At 39.2% G+C, this 24362-nt stretch overlaps 2 protein-coding genes across 3 annotated transcripts in view; both read right to left on the minus strand.

Moving 5' to 3' along the window:
• Positions 1-1601, minus strand: part of C3H3orf33 (chromosome 3 C3orf33 homolog) — a 15503-nt gene extending 13902 nt beyond the window's left edge. The window contains exon 1 of one of the 2 annotated variants that reach the window (XM_042461008.1): positions 1440-1601. In XM_042461008.1, the coding sequence (XP_042316942.1) occupies positions 1440-1523 (84 nt within the window). In that variant the 5' untranslated portion in view covers positions 1524-1601. The remainder of the gene's footprint in view (positions 1-1439) is intronic. The other variant, XM_042461009.1, reaches the window with a different exon arrangement.
• Positions 1602-2132: 531 nt separating this feature from the next.
• SLC33A1 (solute carrier family 33 member 1) lies at positions 2133-23977 on the minus strand. Its single transcript, XM_042459667.1, has 7 exons — positions 23777-23977; positions 22079-23087; positions 18719-18909; positions 13612-13796; positions 12358-12475; positions 7659-7874; positions 2133-6978 (listed from the first exon to the last, which is right to left on the minus strand). Exons 2-7 carry the CDS (start codon positions 22860-22862, stop codon positions 6814-6816), a joined length of 1659 nt encoding a protein of 552 aa, XP_042315601.1. The 5' UTR covers positions 22863-23087; positions 23777-23977; the 3' UTR covers positions 2133-6813.
• Positions 23978-24362: the final 385 nt, after the last annotated feature.

The raw sequence follows: 24362 nt of genomic DNA on the forward strand, positions 1-24362 counted from the left end.
GAGTCATAGTCCAACACTTGAACCACTATGCCACACTGGCTCTCACACAGAGAGAGAGAGAGACCATAATAGATACAATTCATATAAAAAGGCATAATTCCTATAAAACTAGCATTATATATATATATATATATATATATATGCACTGTTTTTATAGGAATATATATTGTTGTTGTTGTTGTTTTGTGCCTTCAAGCCGGTATAGCAACCCTAAGGTAAACCTATAACAGGGTTTTCTTGGCAAGATTTGTTCAAAGGAGTTTTGCCATCACCTTCCCCTAAGGCTCTCAGCTTCAGGGCAAGGTGTGTGTGTGTGTGTGTGTGTGTGTGTGTAATACACAGACAGTCACATGCTCTCAGCCTCTGGGGAAGTGAATGGCAAACCTCCTTTGAAGAAATCATTCACTCTTCTATCCAGGATCAGAACATTTTATCCTATAAATGTTGACTGCACTGTTTTTAACTGTTTTAATGTTTGAAATTATGTTTTATTCTTGTGTTTTATTGTTACTGTTGGCTTGTATCCCCACCTTGATCCACCTGGGAGAGGCGGGAAAATACAAATAAATTTTATGATGATGATTATTAAATCGTGCCCAGAAGTGATAGGTTCACCACACACACACACACACACACATATATATATATACAGGTGATATATAGATAATAGATATCCCACTTTGGGTCCCAATTCTGGGAGAAAAGAGCAATACAAATTAAAATAACACTGCAAAACATAATATATATTGCAGGTGATATATAGATATCCAGGTTAGGGACTCAATTCTGGGAGAAAAGGGGGATAAAAATATAATATAATATAAATCACAGGTATATCTCCTCTTGGCCTGAGAGGATGGCAATGGTCAATGCCTTCTCTGAAGAAATGTGCTAGAAAAACCCAGGATAATGCCGGGGGGGGGGGTCGCCATGAGTCGGGAACTGGGATTTTATAGTTTTGGGATTTGTAGTTTGGGGCCTGCCACACTCTCTCAGCCTCGGAGGACAGCAATAGTAAACACCTCTTCTGAAGAAACATGCTAGAAAAACCCAGGATAATGCTTTGGGGGATCGCCATGAGTCGAAAATGGGGATTTTATAGTTTGGGGCCAGTCACACCCTCTCAGCCTCAGAGGATGGCAATGGCAAACGCCTGCTGTGAGGAAACATGCCAACCTTATGTGAAACATACACGATAGGTTCGCCATATATATATACATAGAGAGAGAGAGAGAATGCTTATGAATGACCCTTAGTCGTGCTGAGGCGATTTCAAGGCAGGGGCCAGTGTAAACTATGGCTGACGCGCCAAAGCCCTCCATTTTAGCCCAACAGGGCTCCTTCCACCCCTACGCCCCCTTCCTCAGCAGCCTTAGCCGCCGCCATTTCAGACACAAACAGCCTCCCTCTTTCCCTCAGAGCTCCTGGCTTCGACGTACCCTGAGGAGGGCGAGGTGGGCGTCTGCCCACTCAGAGAGGCGCGCCAGATAATTGGAGGGCTCTCCGCCTCGGCCGCCCGCCATTACTGCAGCCGCCGTCGCCGCCCGCGGCCTCCCTCTCCCTGTTCTTCTTCTTCTTTCCCAGACTAGGCCGCAACGCCACTTACTGGCTATTTGACTGAGTTACCGCCCTTGTTGAGAAAGAAAATACACACACACATAAAAGCACAAATAAAGGCCACTTTTATTATATCACACAACACTGTTATTCCACTTCTATGGCTGCCTCCTCTGCAATCTTGGGGCTGGTCGTTTAAGGATTCCTTAAGGCCTCTCAGGCTGAAAATTCTTAATGCCTCTTGCTGTGGATTTGTGTATTCTTATTGTGTTGTGTGTTGTTGTCTAATAGACAGATAGCTTGGGCCCTATGGAACCAGCCCAGCAACATCTGGAGGGCCACAACATGATCCCCATCTTATTTGAAGTGTAATATATGTGTGGAAGACATGTTTAATTTCTTCTCGTCTTATACTGCCATGAATTGCTATGAAAGGGCAATGTTAGAAAAGGAATAGTAAGAGAGGAGGGGAAAAGTCAGTGATACCAAAAGGCAGCAAAGAGAGGTTTTAAAACAACGGTTCTCCAAAAGATTCATCCCTTTCCAGTTAAGCTAATCAACACACAAAACCAAAATTGCATTTTGAACTTTATTTTATTGAAATGAAACAGAGAAGATCCAAAACATTCTGGTGAGGGGTTTCCATAAATTCAACACTTTTCAGCAATGAAGTAATCATATCGTGGTCTCATATTTATCAACTAACAGGAGCAAAACATTCGAAAAGCTGAAATGAAAAAGGGGGAGCCAGCAAACATTTTTGGAAAAACAAAAACAAGAGGCCTGAATCCAAATATTCTTCTACTAGAGTAGACCCATAGATTTACTAGAAATTATGTTTAGACTAAGAAGTTATCACCGATTCAAATGATCTGTTCTGAGTAACCACTGGAAGTGGGCCTCAGATGGGTTATGTTTCATTATAGGAGTCAGAAGCTTTTCTGTGGTCCAGCAGTTTCATCCTGTCCTTCAAAATGATTAATAGCCATTTAAAAAGTAATCCTTTAAAAATAATAATGCCTCATCCAAGGTGTGGAGTGAACGCTTACAAAATGAGTTACAAATATGGCAGAATATACATATAGTTCATCTTCTGCACTGTAACCAAATATTTATCACAAAACTCGGCCTCCTTACCCAACTGTTCTCATCTGAATAATATCATAATCCCTTGAAAATGGGATAAAATGAATTTATTTGATTTGATTGCCTTGAGTAACTAATTCTAGGTTTCTTCAAAAAGCAAGTATATTGCACCATGCCCTTACACCCATGTCTGGTCAAACTTTGCAGATCCAAGTAGGTTTCATACAACAAAAATAAAGAATGATTATAAAACCATTATATTTATAGCTAATGGAAAACCCCACTTTAATAGCTTATCTCTGTAAAATGAAGGAGGATGATAAAAAACAGCATCACTGACAACTGGATAATATACATAGGCTAACAAGCTGAAATGGTAGTTAAATAATACTCTTATCAGACTTCAGCATGCCTCTTTCCTCCTTAAGAGATTCTCAACGAAAGATGGTTCAGAAAAATTATTTTGTGAACAATTGAGACCACCTGTTCCACTTTTCATGAGATAATTGTACTTGATTGCCTGAAAGTGATCTATTAGTCTCCAAACAGGAAGCAATTGCATGCCAAGGGAATTGCATATTATCATTTATTCCAACTAACTGAACACTCTGTTTTATCAAACCTCAGTGAGTTTATCAGACTCTAAATTAGAACGTTTCCTGCCTAATTTACATAGCTGGCGATCTGTGCTGTAACTGTATCATTTCCCTTTTCTCATATTGCAGGTAGTCTTAATAACTAGTTTCATGAGTTTAGTTAATATATTTATATAGTAGTTAATATATTAACAGTAAAAAGGCAGATCCTTCACTCTACAAACTACTTAGCCCATAGCAGTCCTATATACTCTCATATCCCAAAAGTAGGGATCTTCCCCACAGTGTTTTTAATCCACAGAAATGTTTCTGCAAATTAAATTAGCAACCAGTATTCAAGAATGCAACACTAATCTATGAACGGAAAAGGTAATGCTGGGTTACCCTGCGGATTCTCCTTTAAAACTTTACGAATGTAAACATACAGGAAAGCTCACTGAATTAATTTCCCAATGGTAAATTTAAAACTCTTCCGCAGGCATAAAAATCAGCATATATGAAACTTTGAAGATCAAGGGTGTGAGCATGCTTCGTGGAATTCTTGGACTCTCCTCCCCATATTTAAAGAGCAGAATATCATGCCATGTGTCACAGGCTATTTTGAAAATCCACAGCATGTTAAATGTGACTTTGAAATGCAGCAGGGATGGTGAGGAGGGGGATATTGGTGGGAAAATGTTAACCAAAAGACCTCTTCAAAGCAATTGCATGTTTTGAATGATACTTTGGATCTCATCCATTATGATTAAAATAGATTTCCAAGTCTCCTTTCTTTTTAGTTTGGCTTTAGTTTGCTTTGAATTATTTGCTTTAATTATCCATTTACAAAATTTACAGCATTAGATATTTGTTTAAATGCAGAATCTTTATTTAGCTTGGCACATTATATAAACAGTAATACGGAAATGGAAATTTATTGTGCATATTCAGGAACCCAGCACCCTTTCCTAGAAATATTCCCTTCCCAAATGCTGCCTAAAGATAATGAATGAAATTTTTAAATAGGTCTTTCATTTATGACAAAACAAAACAAAGAATGGAATTATAATAAATACATGTTCAAAGCAACCAAATATCCACCAATAAGCGACTCTATGCATTTAGTACTGAAGCTAACATTATTTCATTTGAGCTCATGTAGTTGACAAGGATAGATCTAATGTAAGGCAAACAAACTCAGATTACTGTAAACAATGAATTAAAATGAGGAGTATATAGTGAAAGCACTATGCATTTTTCATTCAAGTAAACAGGTCTGTATATTTAAAAATACATTTAATATGTCATCACTATATATTACAGCAACATGCCAAGGGGAGAGAACATAAAAGTCTCAAAATCTGTGAGGGTTTCCAGCAGACTAAAATACCTAACCCAGTTTGATACTAGGCATTCAACATCCTATAATTTCAAAACATACTGCTTATCTGCAGAATGCAACCAAATAAATATCCACACTTAAAAACCTTAAGTCACTAGCAAATTAAACACTGTTACTTGTATTTAATATATGTCAGGACTGTAGATTAAATCAGAGTACAGCAGAGTATTAATTGGTTTATGGATTTCAGTGATAGGCTGCAACCTTGAAACTATTTTCATGTGAACAGTTTGAAGGTTATAGGGGAAATCCAGGACTGCTCTAAATAATTATAATTATATACAGGGCAGCCATAGGGAGTAATATTATCTTACTTAAAAATAGTTTCAAGGTTGTAGTCTATCATGCAAATCCATAAAACAATTACTAGCAACAGTCTGAGGTAAACCTAGCCATCAGTGTCTAAGTTATAGATGACTTTGGTTACACACCCCTTCCATGTCAGTGTGGTGATGAACTCATTCCAGTTTGAACTTTAATGGAAATATCCAAAGTGATGAACCTGGTCTGGAGTTCAGCCATGGATCTTGGACAGATCCTTTACCCTTCAGTGACATTCAAAATAGATTCACTGCCCCATTGCAACTGAAGTCACCAACTCCCACTGGTTATACATTATTTAACTGTGGACCCTTTTGTTCTTGATACTGTGATTAATATAGACCAAGAGACGTCTGAAGAGGTTTGTGCACCTCCCCACTCTAATCTGCTGATAGCATTAAAGCTCCTTCTGATACTACAATCCTATCCTGTTTCTTGAAAGCAAGACCCACTCTCTTTAGTGGAACTAACTCCCAAGTAATTGTGCTTAAGATGTGTGTTAGCTTCCTTTTCTTAGATTTAATGTTTATTTACACTCTGAAAAGAGTTTTATAAGAAAAAAGAACTTGAACAATATAAATCCTACAGATTCACTTAGAATCAAAAAATAATATCCATCTTGAAATAACCAATAAAACTGAGACAAAATACCATTGATATTAATATTTCAGCATTTCATCAGGAGTATAACAGGCTGTCATACCTTTTGAAGGTATTTTAATATGAAAGATGTACAAAATACATCCAACAAACCATATAGTGCCCATTTACTGTACTTCACTAAGGCACTAAAGCAAAGATTTCCTCTTAATAAGGATAATTGTACTGAATGCTTTACCTGCTACAAAAGAGTCGTAGCATCTGTGGAAACTGATGAATGACATATATCAAAATGCCATGCCTGTTCCTAACGATGAGAGTACTCAACAGCATGTACTGTACTCATTCACAACCCCTTTTCAAAAGGCAGTCTCTTTAACCTACTCCTCTTTGGGTTCCTCACACAAGCAAAGTATGTTCATTTCTTGAGAAACCATGTATTTGAGATGCAGTCACTTCTTTGTGTCTCTCCAATCACAAGCTCTGCAAATATATGGGTCATGACAGCATGACAATGGAGCTTTTTTACACTCAAACTACACTCACTGATACTACACTTGGTCCCTCCCTCTTCAGTATTAGTTAGTATGCCTCCCTGCCCCTCCACTGCTCATGACAATGGATGAGTGTCCCATGAGCTTATTCACACACATATCCATACTAATGCTGTAGTGAAGAAACTGTTTCTGTTTGCAAATCAAAGTGCCTTTGAAGTAAGGTGTGCATGCTTTGTTTTGTTTTTAAAAACCTATTATAAAAATATTCCTCTTATAAATCTTTAAAGCTTATAGCAGTCAGGAAAATACATGTAAGAGAATTTTGTTTTGCTAGTTGTTTCCTCCTACAAAGTATAATTGTGGCCTAAATAATAATAATAAAACATTTTTCCTCTTTATAGCTTTTTACCATATACATTCAGTGTTTATATACATACAATCAAAATGTTGAAGTACCCTATCCAGAAATTTCTGTTCAGAGGTAATGCTAAATAAACCAATCAAAAGACAGAAAGCAGCCAATGCAAGTTAAAAGAAAAGATATGGAGTTTTTGATTACTTTTTTTAACCTTAAGAGGAATTCTGGATTGTGAAGATACAAAATATCATTTGATCCATATACTATTTTCCTGGCTTTACTTTTGTGTGAAGTCATTTGGCATGAGTAAACTAACCATTTTCCAATATATATTATTTTGTTCTCAAGTACAGTACACTCTTCAGGGAATAAGGCCATAACCATTTTTACTAGTTTTTTGCTGATCTTCTGTTTCCATTAACTTCTCCTGCATTTCCATGAAGATGCCCTTTCATCCTGCAGCTTTTTGAATCTAGGCCCAAGAAACAGCCACCAAGCAAATCCCAAAGCTATGCATATCAGAGACTCAACATAATAACCGTCCAGGGTAATAATGCAAGATCCACCTTCTTTGATACAAAGCTGCAAGACAGAAGGTGTAGGGAGGAGTTATACAGGTTTCCATATTAACTGAAGTTAAAAATGCATGAAGCATAACAGATAAAAAAGATACTTTTGACATTAAAAATATTTTTCCTATTTATTACATAGTTGGTTTTCCAAAGCTTTAAATACTGTCATAATAAAAGATGAGCAATAATAGCAATGATATAGAAGGCTTTAAGAAAGTAATGGAAATCCAATGGTCTCTAAGAGGAAATTCAGATGATTTAGGGCCAAAACAGACAGCCCTTTTGAGCTGCCTTCCAGGTGGCTTGGGAGTGCAGTGATTACATGCAGCACGATTCCAAGCCATCTGGAAGCCACCCAGCTATTTACATGGGGGCTGGTTTCCAAGTGCTCCAGCAGCACAACGTTTATACGCCACATGCTGCTGGAGTGCCTTAAAGTCAGCTTCCAGCCACAGCTCTTTGCCATTCCTTTTTTGGCTGGCAAAAAGGCAGATTGGGGCTGTAGCGTGCTATTGCTGTAGTTCCAATCCAGCTTCAGAAGGGGTGGCCTGTTTTGCCCCTTAATGACAATTTTGATGAAATAAAAACAAAAATAACACTACTAATTTGTCTTTTAAAGTTTTAAAACAGAAATAAAAGTATATATCAGTTCCATTGTATAAATTAAAACGAAAAACCTCTCCTACTTACTTCTGTAGCAGCTGTAGTTCCACAACTGTGTCCTTCAACTCCAACACACTCCTTCACTGTAAGTGGATCCACAAGCCAAAGAGCTACTGTGGCAGGCCAGTTTCCTCCCAGATTTGATACTGTGTTAAGTAGTGTCATGTATGTCCCTCCAATAAGTGGGTCACTAATTTTGGCGTTGAAAGCCATTATTGCAACATACATGCTGTACACTGTAACCTAGGAAATGACAAAGAGAATCAAGGGAAGAGAATAATATTTAAGCAGAAATTGCATTAATTTACATCTACTGAAATATCTGATATTACTAAGCTAGCTTTTCAAAATGTACAAAGTTAAACAATGTGGATTTTCCTTGTACAACAAGGAAGGTGCCAACAGCTGGGTCTTAGAAGGAAATCAAAAGGTTATAGAGGCCTCTACTTTTACATTCATGATGAGAAAAAATAAAAAATGGCAGCTGTTTTGCATTCATAATTAAGAAGGAATTAACAAGACATGGCCCCAGATACAGCAAGACCTCAGGGTTGCTAAGAAAACCAGTATCTTGCATCGTGATCTTGTTTTCATCTTCCATTTATAAATGGAAACATCTGCAGTGACTTAATCATATTATGTGGTTCTCCTCCATTAAGAAGCCACTAATGAATAATGAGAAGTAGGGGCAGGGAAACATGTTATGGATATCCTATTTTATTTTCCATACCTTTTACTAAAAACACAGAAAAGCAAGGTGATAATCATGATTCAAGGCTAGTATTTTTGTTGACAATTCTGACTCATTTCATCTACTTCCCCCAGTCGCCATCATAGAGAACAGATAAAAAATAAGGCAAAGATGTGGAACAGGATCACTTGTACTTTCTGCTCCTTTCCAGATTAATTGTGCTACCTGCAGTATGTCCCAGAGAAGGGTGCTTAGTTAAAATGACTTATCAGGACTAGGCATGTACACTATAAACATGAGTAATCACTGGATGTGAATTACAACTTTCACAAGAATCTTCAGTACAGAAAGGCGCTCTTCTAGGAAGAAATATGAAATACTATTTAATAGAAAGCAGACCTATGTGAGAAAGCAGAAGACAGATATTCGCATGGAACTGGGAGAACAGGTGCCTCCTAAGGGAAAGAGGGCCCTCAGTAGAAGGAAAAGCCCCCCTGTCCATTTTGGAATGTTGAAAAAGAATTTACTGTTAATTAATCAGGACGACTTCATTGGAAAAAAATACAGAGATGGAAGGATTTGAGGCTTAGAGGTGAATTCAATTCCAGTGCCACATGATCTCACATTATGTTTTTTGCTATTTATTGCTATGTTATATTTCTTTATTATCTTATGTGTATTGTTATTGCTTATTGGTACTGCTTTGTATTTCCCTACTGTTGTAAGCCGCCCGGATTCCTAGTGATTGGGCGGGGTATAAATAAATAAATTCTATTATTATTAAATAAACCTGTTCACAGAAGGCCCTAGAGTTTGTTGGAGAGCATATCTAACAGCATTATGAAGGCCAAGGAGATAACAAAACAAGTTGGGGATAAAATTGTACAGACGCACTAATCAGGGTTGGGTATTAAACATAGTAAGAGAAGTAACCAATAGTCTAATGGTAACTCTAAAAGAACCAGAGATCTGCAACTGAGGTAGGAGAAACCATCCAAGGGACAACTATCACCTGGATGACCTGCAAAGCTAAAATTTATGGAAGTGTGGAAAGAAGAAAGCCATTGCTGAAATTAACCCATACCAAAGCATGTTCAGGGTCTGCAAAACATCATGTGCGAGATATTGCAAACTTGTGGAAAAGGTTCAGATCTAGCCACAGTGACACATGCCTTAGTTATACTTTAGCTGGATGACTGTAATGTGTTCTACTTGGGACAGCCTTTGAAGAACGTTGTGAAATTTCAGCTGGTTCAAAGAACTGCAGCCAGACTGTTAACTGGGACTGGCTACAGGAAACATGTAGCTTCCTTCTTGCAAAAGCTCCTCTACCTGCCAGTCTGTTTCCTGCCTGTGTCTTGATGTCCTCTGGAGAGACCCCTCCCACCACTTTCACAGGTAAATCCAGGGGAATATGGGAGAGAGCCTACTTTCTGGCTGCTTCATGGTTTGGGATGTCCCTTCATAGAGAGGTTAGCTTAATACGGTCTTTCTTATTCTTTCACAGGCAGGTGAACAACTTTTTGCCTGAGCAGGCCTTTCAGGGCTGACTGCTCAGGGGAAAGGGCATTTCAAAATGCGCTGTTGTTTATATTTGCTCTTTTTATGGTTATGTTTTTAATTTCTTTTAATTTTATTGAAAGCTTAATTTAGTTTATTTTTAATGTTTGTATGATAATTTTTTTCTTAGCTGGATCTGTTTTAATGTTTGTAAACCACCTTGAGTCAAGTTGAAGGCTTTCATGGCCACCTTGAGTTCTGGACTGGAAAAAAGGGTGAAATAGTATTTGTAGTAATAGTAATAATTATAATAATAATTAGTAGCAGCAGTCATCACCACTCTCTGGTCTAGTGAGACCAAAATTGAACTTTTGGGGCTTGCCACAAAATACTGTATGTGGTACAAACCAAAGAGCACTCATTGCTTTGACAATACCATGCTTATGATGAAGCATGGTGGTGACAGTGTTATATACTTCAGTGATGCATTTCTCAGCATTAACTGGGAAACTAGTCAGGACTGAGGGCAAAATGGATTGAGCCAAAGCCAGGGCAGTTCTAGAAGAAAACCTCTCTTAATTTGCAAGGGACCATGAACTGGGTAGATTTTATATCTCCGGCAAGACAATGACCATAAACACCTATAGTAACTCTGGAGTGGTTCAGAATCAAAAACCTGAATGTTTCAGAATGGACCCATCAAATCTCAGACTTTAGTCCAGCTGAAAATCTGTGGCAAGACTTCAAAGTTGATGTTCACTAGCAGTTCCCATTCAATCGGACAGAGTTGAAGCAATTTTGCCAAGATGAAAGGGCAAAAAGGGCAGGATCTAGATCTGCAAAGCTGATAGAGATACTGTACCTAAGAGATTTTAAGTAAGAGAACGTAAGACTCACAGTTGTAATTGCTGCTGAAGTTGGTTTTGCCAAATATTAGCTCAGTGAGGTGAATAGTTATGCAACCAACAAGTTTGTTTTTGTTTATCTACTATTTTGCAACAAAATAAAAATACACCTTCACAGTGTTGAGTATTTTGTCAATGTGTAATGTTAACAATGCCAGGGAAAGCCACAACAAAATATAAGAAAATTAAAAAGGGAAGAACGCATCTGCAAGACATTGTAAATAATTAACTGTGGAATTTGCTACTGTAAAATGTAGTGACAGCTGCCAATTTGGACAGGTTTAAAAGGGGATTAACCTATGGAGCATAAGATTAAGGCTATCAATGGTGACTAGTCATTATACCTACATACTACCCATATCAGCAGCAACAGGTTTGCCACAGTAGGAAACAGAATGCTGGACTAAATAGCTGGTCTAGCATTGGTCTTCTTATGGTCTTAATTGTAGTAATATATACCATGTACTTACGTTTGCTGTACTGACTACACTATGAAAGAATATGATCCACTTACTGAGATGGGACTGGTAATTAACAACAGCACTGAAGACTTGAGTAGAACAGACAAATACATTTTAGGAAACTACATATACAGTCGGCCCTTCTTATATACAGATTTTTTATACACGGATTTAAGCAGCCACGGTTTGAAAATGTTCAAAAAAGGTATAAATTTCAAATATCAAACCTTGTTCCATTTTTAAAAGGGACACTATTTTGCTATGTCATTATATTTAATGGGACTTGAGCATCCACGGATTTTGTTATCCACGGGGGATCTTGGAACCAAATCCCAGCGTATAACAAGGGTCCACTGTACCTGAAAAGATACTATAGCAAGGATGGGAAAACTGCAGCCTGTGGGTTACATACAATGCTTAGTCCTTACTTATGTAACCTCTGAAGCCTCCCTTCTCACTAGTACTCCAGAATTCCCAAACAGCTCAATTAAAAAACAGTGTGGGTTTTAGGCAATTTTTCTTCCCAAACCATGCAGAAAGTCCCTCAAATGCAAGAAAACATACACAAATTCCACAATTGTCTACTATCTCTGTTTTCTTCCGAAGAGCCTCTCAAAATGACAACAGGCAGTAATACAATTTCACTTTCTGTTGCCATTTTGAGAGGGAATTGAGAATAAAATAGACACATTTGGGCTTGCTGTGTGTTATGGGAGGATGAAGTCCATATGAGTATGGGAAGGGGGGAATTGGCTTCCACCTTCAATGCAATTGCCCACTAATACAGTGGATCCTTGTTATACGCTGGGGTTTGGTTCCAAGATCCCCCGTGGATAACAAAATATGTGGATGCTCAAGTCCCATTAAATATAATGAAATAGCAAAATGATGTGCCTTATAAAAAATGGAAAATCAACGTTTGATATTTGAAATTTATACTTTTTTTTGAACTTTTTCAAACTGTGGATGCTTGAATCGTGTATAAAAAAAATCTGTGTATAAGAAGGGCCGACTGTATAATAAAGATGAAGCACAATATATTGTTGAATACTATACTACACACACATATATGCATATAAATGAATGGCAGGTAGCTGTTGAAAAATAACTTTAATTTACACAGAACACATTACTTGCATTTTTTAGAAAATTTTATAGCAATTTGTTACCTGGTGTAAGGCATAACTCAGCAACAGCACAATGTAGTAATAGATGGGAAAGCCTCCCTCATATTTAACTTTAGGAGTCCACCACACCAAGAAAGCAAATTCCAATCCAAACAGTAATCTGCAGGAAAAAAATGAAGAGAAACATCCTGTATTGATGAATATTAAGATTCCTCCTATATTGGATCAACAGGAAATATAGTGGACCTTGGTACCCATTCTGTTTTGGTTGCACCCCCCACAGATACCAAGATACATGATGCTCAAGTCCTGCTATATACAACAGGGTAACAAAATGTGTCCCTTATGGCAAAATCAAGGTTTGCTTTTGGGATTTTTTTCCCCATTTGAATACTTTCAAGCTGTGGATGGTGGAATCTGTGAATGCAGAATCCATGCATATGGAGGGCCATCAGTAGCTAGATTAAAGCACAATTTATCATCATAAGTAGATGAGTAGCTACAAGAAAATGTCAATCATAGTTATCACTAGACAATTTCTAGTGTACCCTCAGCATATGCTGGCTGTGCAAAAAATCAGTGCCTCTTGATGTTAATCAAATAAAGAAAAATGCAATCTAAAGATCACTTATCTTATTTATGTCTTAACTGAATATAAATTGTTCATACGCATCCTGCTTTGTAAATCTAAAGCATATTGCTGAATCATATAAATTCTTGTTGGTTTGGCTTTTTTAAGAGATGAATTAAATAAAATTGAAATTAACACAACTCCTATAGAGATACCTGAACCTGTTGCTTCTTAGTCCCTACAGACCAAAAGAAAATGAGAAGTCCAGAAAAAATAAACAAAATCACAGAATCAATTTCAAAGAGAACAGCACAAGGATGTACAGAGCCCAAATTATTTCCAGCATAAATAGTGCAATTAACCACATGGGGACACGATTTGTCTTCACACTTCTAAGCTTTTACTTCCTCTCTTTCCTTTATGACTATACTGTAAATTCAATACAAACTGAAAGTTCAGTAAAAACTATAAAAAAACAACAACTAGAGGTTGATTCATTGCAATTGATACATATGTAATAAGTAAACATTTGTGTTTTCAAACACAGTTCTTGGAAGGTTCAATTCAACCACTTTACTTTACTTCAGAATAAACTTCCTTAATGAACAAAAAGGGAAGAATTCCCAACATGTAAACCTTATTGTTCTTAATGGTTACAATATTATAGCTCCATATTAATAGATTAAGCTGTATATTAACAAGCAGAATGAACCATGTATTTTTACCTAAATGGCATAGCTTTGTAAAATGTATTCAGGGGCTGTGGACCTGCTGTATATTTGCTGATTATCAGAGGCAATATGATTTGCAGTGGAACCATTGGAACAGCAAGTAGAGCTAAGTGCTCTTTCGGTACTCCTTCTTCTACCAGTTTGAGTCCTGTTACTGCATCTGCAGCTGAGAATCCAATCTGCAACATAAAATCTTTTATTTCTATTGTGTTGGTCATGTGCAAAGCATTGTACAATATGTCTTATACTCACCTTCATAATAAGATTGGTAATAGGTCTTATTTTTTTTCTAGAATATCAAAATACAGTGACCTGCCCATAGGTACCTATCAAAGGGTTATCTGGAAGGAGGGCCAAGATCCAACTCCCAACACTATGACCAAGACTTCCAAGTGGTGTGTGTGTGTGTATAAATAAAAATAGTGCTTAGTTAAATAAAATCTTGCTTGATTGCTTGCCTTATATAATAATGACTGTATTCAGACACCATTAACAAGTCATGGTTTTCATTCTTTTCCACCTGAAACTGTGAGAAGACACTAAGCAAAGATATTATTCCAAAGACTGAGGCTGGTTTGGAAACTATTGTTTATACAGTGGACCCTTGTTATACGCTGGGGTTTGGTTCCAAGATCCCCCGTGTATAACAAAATCCGTGTATGCTCAAGTCCCATTAAATACGACATAGCAAAATGGTGTCCCTTATAAAAAATGGAAAATCAAGGTAAATTTATACTTTTTTTGAACATTTTCAAACCGTGTATGCTTGAATCCGTGTATAAAAAATCCGTGTATAAGAAGGGCCGACTGTACTGACTATGGCCTGTTTTATAACTGAGTCCACAAGTCATTCTTAAAACACAATTACAACTCCTCCTTTGCCTCAAGAAGCTGCTGCATCATGGAGACAGAAGTGTGCTGATGAAAATGGGTGTAGACACATGGTATTGTTATTGTTATTGTTATTTCCCACCCTTTCCCCCAAACTGAGACTCTGTGTAGCTTACAAGATTAAAAACAGTACAATTAAAAACACAGAAAAGTGTTACATTAAAACAGAATTAAATTATTACAATATTACAACAGATTGTATATAAAAGAATAAAATAAGATTAAAAAAATAAAAGTTTAAAACACTTCAAAATAATACCTGGAATATGAAAGTAAGCAAATAGGTTTAAACTATGGCATGACTTATATGTTTGAAAGCTGAAAGCATCGTATTAGTTCTTAACTGTGCTTAGTACAAACTATGTTTTGTAGTGATATCTATATGGAGGGAGGCAGCATGTTCCAAGTGAAGAGTCTGTAGAGCTACTTACCCTTGGCAATTAGAAGGCTATTCTATCCTATGAGCCATTATGGCTTAGCCTAAGAAATCTTGACTACTGTGTTTATTTACAAAAAAATGAATTAAGAAATACAGTTTGACACTCTACAGACTGCAGAGGTCCTCACATACAATTTGCCTTGGTCTCTTATACTCATATGTCAAGTTCCTGAAAGACCCAAACTATTCCAAATGTTTGACAAGAAACAATACATTTGATAATAATGTATGAGGACAGATACAGGATGTTACACAGAACTACCACGTGGATCTTACGGCACTATCAAGACTGCATAAAGATTGCCTAGGAAACAATCTGAAATGAAGGCGTTTATGTTAAACAAGTAGGACCTATAACAGAACATTATTGTATGGAGTACGGCTTCTTCAAAAATATCCTATTCCATCTGCCCAGTTTTCTAATGTTACCTCTGAAACCCCGGATTCTGTAGCCATTAAATATGCTCAGTCCTCACTGTGGAGGGAGGAGGCTCTCAAGTACAGTCTCTTAATAATTTTTGTACTTCTGCGGATCTAGGGGTTCTCTAGAGCACACTGGTATCCTTATTCTTGTTTCTTAGTGACATAGTTTGGGCTACAACCCTAACAGCACCCAGCAACTTTTTTCACAATTAGAAGAAATTAGCAATCTTTACTAGCATTTTTATGTATCTTTGCAAATTGTTAATTTTAAAAACTACACCACTCAATAGGAAAAGCATCAAGATGAATACTGTGTTACTCACAGTGGCTCCAATGATAATAGTTATCTTAATAAGTTGAATAATAATAATAATAATAATAATAATAATAATAATAGTTTATTTATATTTCCCACCACTCCCTACGGATCAAGGCGGGCTTACAACAACAAAAATGGAACACCAATTTCCATATATAAAATACATCTTAAAATCAAGATAGCACATTAAAATCCATGTATCAATATATCATTCACTTACTCAGAGTGGGATGTCCCTTAAGTTTTGTCAAGGAAAAAGCCACATGGGTTATACAGTAAGAGAAATAAAATTTGTATGTGAGAGTCAGAGTGACTCAGCAGAAGCCAATTGAGAACCACACAGGTGTGAATGGTAATACAATTAACAAGTCCTGAGTGCCAAGGACAAGAATTGCAAAGTAAATAATTGGACACACCTGACAATTGTTAAGTGGTCAAGGCTGAGATGATGAAATCATTAATTGTGGGATGAACAAGGAGAACCAATGAGAATGTTGTACACACCTACTGGGTGGAAACAGAAAACAGTAGGTGGTGCCATGATATGGCTATAATAATGACTATAGATCCCAGTGCATTGTGTGGGTTGTAGTTGTATTGGAGAGTGAGGAGTTGAGTATTGTTTGGAGCTGTGTATATAGTAGAATAAAGTAGATCTTTTATATAAGACTACTGAGTTGTCTGGTGTCTTGGGTGAAGCTACAAGAACCAGCAGGACCCTGGTGAAGAAGGGTGAAGACTTCTGTGGAGGCAAGAGTGAGAAGGCTGGGAAAGTTTGTCGGGGTCTTCAGCCTGTTCTCTGCAACTCTTGCAAAGATACAACAACTGGCCAAAACTGGTCAGCGTGGTGCACAACCAGGTGGTGAGTTCCAGGCCAGGTGAAGAGCCACAACTCCCATCATCCCTGACAAGTTTTATAAAAGATCAGGGGGATAAGCCCACCGGAAAAGGTCCATTTTAATCGCTTTCTTGAAAGCTTCTAGAGTAGTAATCAGTCGGACCTCTACCGGTAAAGCATTCCGCAGTTTAGGGGCCATGACAGTAAATGCTTTGTGGGAAGTTGACAATAATCTGGTATTTGGATAATCCAAAAGATTCTTCCCAGATATTCTGAGAGTGCAGGGCGGTTTATGTAGGGAGAGATGTTCCCTCAAGTAACTCGGGCCCAAGCCATATAGGGCTTTAAAGGTTATGAACAACACTTTGTACTGTGCCAGTTATATGGTCAGATCTAGGTGTTCCGGTGACCAATCTAGCAGTCGCATTTTGAACCAACTGAAGCTTCCGAACTTGGTACAAAGGTAGCCCCATGTAGAGCGCGTTACAGAAATCTAAACGAGAGGTTACCAGTGCAAGTACCACTGCTTCAAGGTTCTTTCGGTCCAGGTAGGGACACAGTTGGTGTATCAGCCAAAGCTGATGCCAGGCACTTTTGGCCATTGCATCTACTTGAGATGATAACTGTAGAGATGGATCCAAAAAGTACCCCCAAACTGCATACTTTGTCCTTTAGGGGAAGTGTGATCCCGTCCAGGACAGGTTGACAAATCTCCGTCCCTGGACTTGGGGAACCTATCGCTAGTACCTCCGTTTTCCCTGGATTCAACTTGAGTTTGTTTTCCCTCATCCACCCCATTACCGACCCATGCTTAAGTTATTTTGCTCATGTATGCCATTCTCACACCATCACTGCCCTCTCCCTTCTTAGCACACTGTAATACACTAAAAGTATTTAAACAACCACACACTCTTCTATTACATTACAGAAACTGTTGCAACCAGGAATGAATTAGGATCTTAAATTATAGTTTGTTTTAAGATCCTGTCCTGGTCCAAACCTATTAACCATGCTTTCCCAGACCGGAATGAATGGGTAACTATGGTTCAATGGGTAACCAGGATTCACTGTAGCACACAATTAAAAGAGGGAAGGGTTTTCATCTGCAGTTGCAAGTATAAGTATTATCTTGACTGATTCAACTAAGGTATGATTGCAGGAACACAGCCAGTGAAATGCTAGGTGAATGGCTCTTTCCCTGCTTCAAACTGTATTCTACAAGGTATTAATCTGGAAATCAAAAAGGGTAGCATTTTCTAAAAATAATACATGAGTCTTTCTATCTCCTTTCCACCACAGAGAAATGGGAGCACATCCCACCTGGCTGGGTGAGTTTAACATGGCTAGAAAGACCAGGAACAGAGGCAAAGCTCTGCCATAAAGTGGGGACTTGTTATATCACCTGGGCTGGTATTTCTTCTTGCCCCAAACAAACAATTCAATCGCCTTAAGCAACCTTGATAGCATTTCTATAAGACAAAATTACAGAAGCTGTAGATCACAATGTGCTTAGACATTGTCCATATGTGGTTTAAGCTACCAGGAGGAAGATGTCTTACTAGCCCACTATTATCTCTCTGACTGGTAGCAACTCTACATATCTGAAGCAGAGTTTTTCCTGCCTTTAAGAAACCTTTGGCTAGACAAGGGTTGGGTGGGCATACAAAACCTACATGCATGCTATTGGCTATGTATACTATACTATGTATATATAATATGTAAATCTGCATACTTACAAGCTCTGCCAGACATTGTACTAGAGGTTATGATTGTTCCACTTCAGTACTCATATTCAAAGCAAAATCTGAACAATGTTTTTGCCCTACTGCTTCTACAAAAGTGCATCCCTCATGCAAAAGCTAAAATCCTATTGGTGCAGCATGCTATTGGTTTAACTTTCTAAGATCACACAGCAGTGGTGATTGTGCCCCAGTGACGTTCCCCAATACAATCAGTGCTCATAAATACTGCAGAAACCATTCTCACAAAGGACAGAGAATATAAATGAAATTATTCCTTTTCACATGGGGAAAGAAATAAGCAAAGATTCACATTTGTAAGTGACATAGTAATCATAATAGCCTTCTCATGTATTTGCTATCATTGCAATTCATTGGATTGACATGCACTTCTGTGGATAAATAGTAACTTATAAAAATGACAAGCTAGTAATTGCAAATAATTTACTCACTTTTGCTGTTAAAATCATGGCACAGAATGTTAGGACTGCTGGCATTCTAACTATTGAGAAAAGCAGCTTGTATGTATCCATGATGCCTTTTGTTTCTTCTTTTGATGGAGTAATTTTCTTTTCTTCTTTTTTCAAGAGTGCAACCAAGGTGGTAGTTATTAAGAAAACAGCACCCCAGAAAAATAGGAAATCTGTGAAGACAAACACTTCTGCTTAAAATTTAAATAATTTTTTCTCTACTTAGCCACTTTATCCTACCAACTTACTATGGTAGTTTACACTGTGATTAGTTTTGAGCTGCTTGAACTCACTAATACATTATACAATTTTTTTTACTTCTTGTCATTAAAACACTCTGTTTCTAGCAAACTTTTTATTTAGGTGCTGTTGTTGTTTTGTGCTTTCAGCTCCTTTCTGACTTATAGCAACCCTAATGTGAACCTGATAAATGAGCATGGTGTAGTGGGTTGAATGATGAAATAGGACTCTGAGAGATCAGGGTTCAACTCCCCAATCATCCACAGAAACCCACTTGGTAGCCTGAGTAGTCACACTCTCTGAGCCTTAGTGCCAAGAAAACCCCATGATAGGGTCACCTTAGAGTTGCCATCAGTTGAAAATGACTTGAAGGCAACAAATAACAAAAGGGAAACTTTGGCCCGTTACAGACTGCCCAAAAGGGGAGGTCTCAGGCCGCTGCCGCTTGCAGCACGGAGGAGTCGCAGCAGCCAAATCATGTGACTCCTCCGTGCTGCAAAGAAGGAGTGCGAAAATCGCGCTCCTTCCGGCAACCCGGAATAGATGCCACAAGTGCCAAAGCGCGCACTCGCGGTGTCACTTTTGGGCTGCGACATGCGGATGCAGAGCGTCCGCTACGTCAAAATGGCGACGGCCATTTGGAACGGCTGCCGCCATTTGTTACAGACTCAGGGTAAGGGGCATCTGGAAGAGACACCCCTTTTTCAAAATGGGACGTCCTAAGGACGTCCCTTATGGCGGTCTGTAACCTGGCTTTGTCACTTGGCAAGATTTGTTCAGAAAGAGTTCACCACTGCCTTCCTTTGAGGCTGAGAGTGCATGACTTACCCAAGTTCATACATAGCTGAGTGGGGATTCGAACCCTAGTCCAATACCAAAGCCACTATATCATGCTAACTCTTCCAGACACCCCAAGTAGTTCACAAGTTAATAATTTTTAATGTAAGTAATTGTACACAAAGCAAGATGTAAGAACAGCCATCCAAAAGTCCCTGATTTCTATTGCCTATTTATTCTTTTCTGATTGATGTATAAAACTTTCTTCTGCCAGAAACCAATCTTCTCAAGACAGAAGTGGCATGAAAGATTTGTTTCAATGCCCACTAAAATGATCATAGAAGGTAAAGTGACAGTATTTACTACTGATGTTAATATAGTTATGTTATGATGCAGAATTCCTTCCAGTAGTATAAAACACATGTTTTATAACCCAATCTACTATATATTGCGCAAAACAGAACACATGCATACGCCCAACAGACCCATGGGCAAAAGGATCCTGTAGCAGTGCAAAATCACATTCTGTTGTTACATACTGTAAATGCCGCAAAACGCATGAGACAGACATAAGAGGGGTTATATGAGAAAGAATAATAAAAGCAATATGAACAGAATGTTTAAACATGGAGGGTGGTGACATGGACTAAAAGCTCTGCTTGGGCATAAACTTTATTCAGTGGCTAGTCTCATCCTAATATACTTCACTTGACTGTTGCAAGGATAGTTTTATGGTTACTATACTAAATCCTTTGGAAAAAGAACAAGAAACATACAAAAGTGCAATGAAAAATTTAAATGTAGTGGCCTTTGAAGTCCTTCCTCCCACCCTGTTTAAAAATTAGCCTAGAGCTTTTGTAGGACTTCTGCGATGTTTTTTAGTTCTTCCCAAATTAATGCAATACTATTCCTGTTTGGATTGTCTCCAATATGCTTCTTTCCCTGAGAATTCCTTAAATAAAAGTAGGCTTTTGTTTGCTGCAGTTTGACAGCCCTTAGGCTTCACAATGCAGAAGTATCACAGGTCTGACATAGATATACAAGAAGCAGACCAATCTGACATGATAAGACCTGAGCTGAGCTAATCTGGTACTTTTATACAAGTGTATTCATGGTCTTCAAAAATAGCAAAAGTAGAGCCAGCATTCTATAATAGTTTGAGTGTTGGACTACGACTCTGGAGACTAGTGTTTGATTCCCTGGTCAGCCATGAAACCCACCAGGTGACTTTGGGAGAGTCACATGCTCCAAATATTAAGATTGAGTATGTTTAGCCTGGAGAAGAGACGGTTAAGAGGTGACATGATAGCCTTGTTTAAATATTGGAAGGGGTGTCATATTGAGGCTTGAGCAAGCTTGTTTTCTGCTGCTCCAGAGAATAGGGGATGAAGCAATGGATTTAGACTACAGAAAAAGAGATTCCACCTCAATAGTAGGAAGAGCTTCCTGACAGTAATAGCTGTTCAACAGTGGAATACACTCGCTTTGAGTGTGGTGAAGTCTCCTTCTTTGAAGGTCTTTAAACAGAGGCAGGATGGCCATCTGTCAGGGGTGCTTTGATTGTGTATTTCTGCAGGGCAGGGGATAGGACTGGATGGCCCTTGTGGTCTTGTCTATGATAAAACAAAGTTATTAAAAAGAAGCAACTAACAACGAACAACTGCCAATAAACTGTTAAAGTTAAAATATTTAAATTCAAATAGCCATTGTTGTTCCAGCAAGAGGGTTTGAAAGTAGTAATAATAGTCAGACTTTTAAAAAAACAATTTTTAGAAAAAGTTTAAAAAAACAACAACAGCCAACCCCTTTAGTGATAACAACTACATTTCTATACCGCTTATCAATGAACTCAGTATAGCAATAGCAAGTACATTTCTATACTGCTTATCAATGCACTTATCAGTAGTCTCTAAGGCAGGGGTCACCAAACTACCCTTTAAGAGATTTTGCACTTCAGTTCCCAGAAGCCTCAGCCATGTTGGCCAACAGTCTGGGATTCTGGGAAATGAAGTCCAAAATCCCTCAAAGAGCACAGTTTGGGGATCACTGCCCTAAGTGGTTTACAGTCTGTTGCCTCCCAACAAGCTGGATACCCATTTTACTGACCTACGAAAGTATAGAAAGCTGAGTCAACCTTGAAGCCCGCTGGGATCAAACTCACAACCTTGTGGCTTGCAGCACAGGCATTTAACCACTACACCTCCAGGGCTCCCTTTACAATTAGATAAAGAATTTTTCAGCCTAAAATTTATATAACCTTGTAAGAGAGCTATAAGGTGCCCTTGGTAATATCTGCATCATTCTATTCACTTGTTCAAACAATACCTGAAAGTGTAACAATTCCTCTGGGTTGCGGTTGAAAGCGCAAATACTTGTTGCAAAAAGAAGCCGATTCAAGGGCTAAAAACAAGACATTTCCCAGGAAGTAGCCAGCTGTCTGGCCCACTGAGTTACAAGTGGATGCGTAGCCCACATTCTCCCGGGACAGCATAGTCAAGGCCCAGCCATCTACTGCTATATCCTGTGTGGCTGCTAGAAACTCAAACAAGAAGAAGGTCACCGTGAGGGCCACCACGTCGGGGCTTTTGCCCTCGCCTTCTTCCCCAAGGAGAGAGCCCACCTGCTTGGACAGGTACATCATGAAAAACCCTAAGACGTACTGAGTGGGCACAAGCCAAGACTTGCGACGCCCAAAGCGCCTGAAGTAGACCGCGTCCACCAAGGGGGCCCAAAGGAGCTTTAAGCTGAAGGGCCAGAAGACAAAGCTGAAGAAGGCCTGGTCCTTGTAGCTGACATTCTTGCTCTGCAGAATAAGGGGGATGCTCCCAGCCAGCCCCAAAGGGATGCCCTGCAAGATGTAGAGGAACAGGAGGAGTAGAATGCTGCCCAATTCTGCCCGGTAACCTTGAGGGGACCCGGTGGGCCTGACGTTAGGCTCTTCCAGCAGCAGCGGCTGCCTGTCACCCCCGGCCACTGACTCTGTGCGACCATCTTCATAGAAATCCAGGGGGGGAGGAGGGCCATCGCTTTTCATCACATCCAGGGAGCTTTGGTAGCTGCCAGGCCGGCGTTGCCGGCTGCTGTCCTTACAGGAAATGGTAGGGGACATCTCACACACGAAGTCCAGAGCTGTCGTCGTTGTAGAGGAGGTGAGGAGACCCTTTCCCACCCTTTTCTGCAGCTCCTCCACTCAGGAAAACACCACAGGATGGCGGGAGAGAGGGAGGCAGGCTTCCAGTTCTATCCAAGGCAGACTGAAGGGGATGTACACATAGGTGTCAGTTCTGCTCATCCGAAAGGGTCACCAGAGATGTGCTGAATCTCCCTCAGTCACCTGAAGTGGGTATTCAATAATAATAATATTAATAAAAGCTTTATTTTTACCCTGCCTCTTTGTCAAGGAGACAACTGAGGCGGTTTACAATTAAAACAAAGACACACAGTACCCAATACCCCCAATTATTCCCTCCCTCCCCTAAAACATTATTAAACACATCAATCATTAAAACAATACATAAAATAATCGGAGACGGGCGAGCGGGGCTACAAAATTCTGAGAGAGATGGTGGATTCAATTCAATTGGTGGACAAGTCTGCCATCCAGGAAAGGCCTGCCGGAAGAGATCTGTCTTGACAGCCTTTTTAAAGCTGTCCAAGCTGGTGGTATGACCGTTCCATAATCTGGGAGCTGTTCCTCTGGGTAGTTGCAGTTAACCTGGTCTTTACAGGTTGCAGTAGATTCTTACACCTTATACTGTGCCTTATATTGTAGACCCCCCCCCCATTTATACACACACACACACACACATATATATATATATATATATATATGGGTATTGTAAGCCATATATATATATAATGGGTATTTTAGGCCATTATATATATATATATATGTGTGTGTGTGTGTGTGTGTGTGTGTGTGTATACATTGTAAGCCATATATATATATAGGTTCTGTAGGCCAAAAAATATAGAGGGCCCAAAGTTTCCCAAATGATTTAAAAAGAAGCAGTATATGTAGACCTCAGGAAGGACTCAGAAAGAGGACGAAGGGGTCGGTCTCTTCCAGCTCCTGGAGCGTTAAGGTTCTCCCCTCAAATCTTCTCTGCGACTGAAAAGACAAAGCCGCATCTCCCACAGCCACAAATGGCCCCTCAGTTCCCCCAATTCAATCCTCGGCCAAAGATAAACTCCGCCCCTGGTTTTTTGTTTCCATCCGGAAGGTTTTAAGTGTCGGACTCTGCCGCACCAGGCTAGCTCCGTTCCCTAAAACCTTCCGGACGGAAACAAGACACCTAGGCAGTTGGTACCGCCAAGGCAACCCAAGCGCCTAGGAGCCGTGGTTGTTTCCCATTGGACGAGGCGCCGCCTGACGTCACGGAGGAAGCGGCCTATTAGAGCAAGGCTAGAGAGAGGAAGGCAAGGCACAGGTTCTGTTTAGAGAGGGCGATAGGTGCTCATGAGTTGCTCCTGCACTGCAGAAATAACCCGGTTTGGCACCACTTTGGTTGCCCTGGCTCAATGCTGTGGGATTCTGTGAATGTTTGTGGCACCAGAGCTTTGCTCAACAAACTACCATTCCCAGAATCCCACAGCATTGCGCCATGGT

This window comes from Sceloporus undulatus, chromosome 3 (assembly GCF_019175285.1).
Source record: "Sceloporus undulatus isolate JIND9_A2432 ecotype Alabama chromosome 3, SceUnd_v1.1, whole genome shotgun sequence".
NCBI lineage: Eukaryota > Metazoa > Chordata > Lepidosauria > Squamata > Phrynosomatidae > Sceloporus > Sceloporus undulatus.

What these genes read in the sequence shown, in the direction of transcription:
- SLC33A1 (XM_042459667.1), bottom strand. Translation starts at nt 22,862, where the DNA reads ATGTCCCCTACCATTTCCTGTAAGGACAGCAGCCGGCAACGCCGGCCT. An exon ending in TACAAAGCTATGCCATTTAG is followed by an intron (nt 12,476 to 13,611) that starts GTAAAAATACAT and finishes TTTTTCCTGCAG; the next exon opens with ATTACTGTTTGGATTGGAAT. An exon ending in GAACTACAGCTGCTACAGAA is followed by an intron (nt 6,979 to 7,658) that starts GTAAGTAGGAGA and finishes TCTGTCTTGCAG; the next exon opens with CTTTGTATCAAAGAAGGTGG.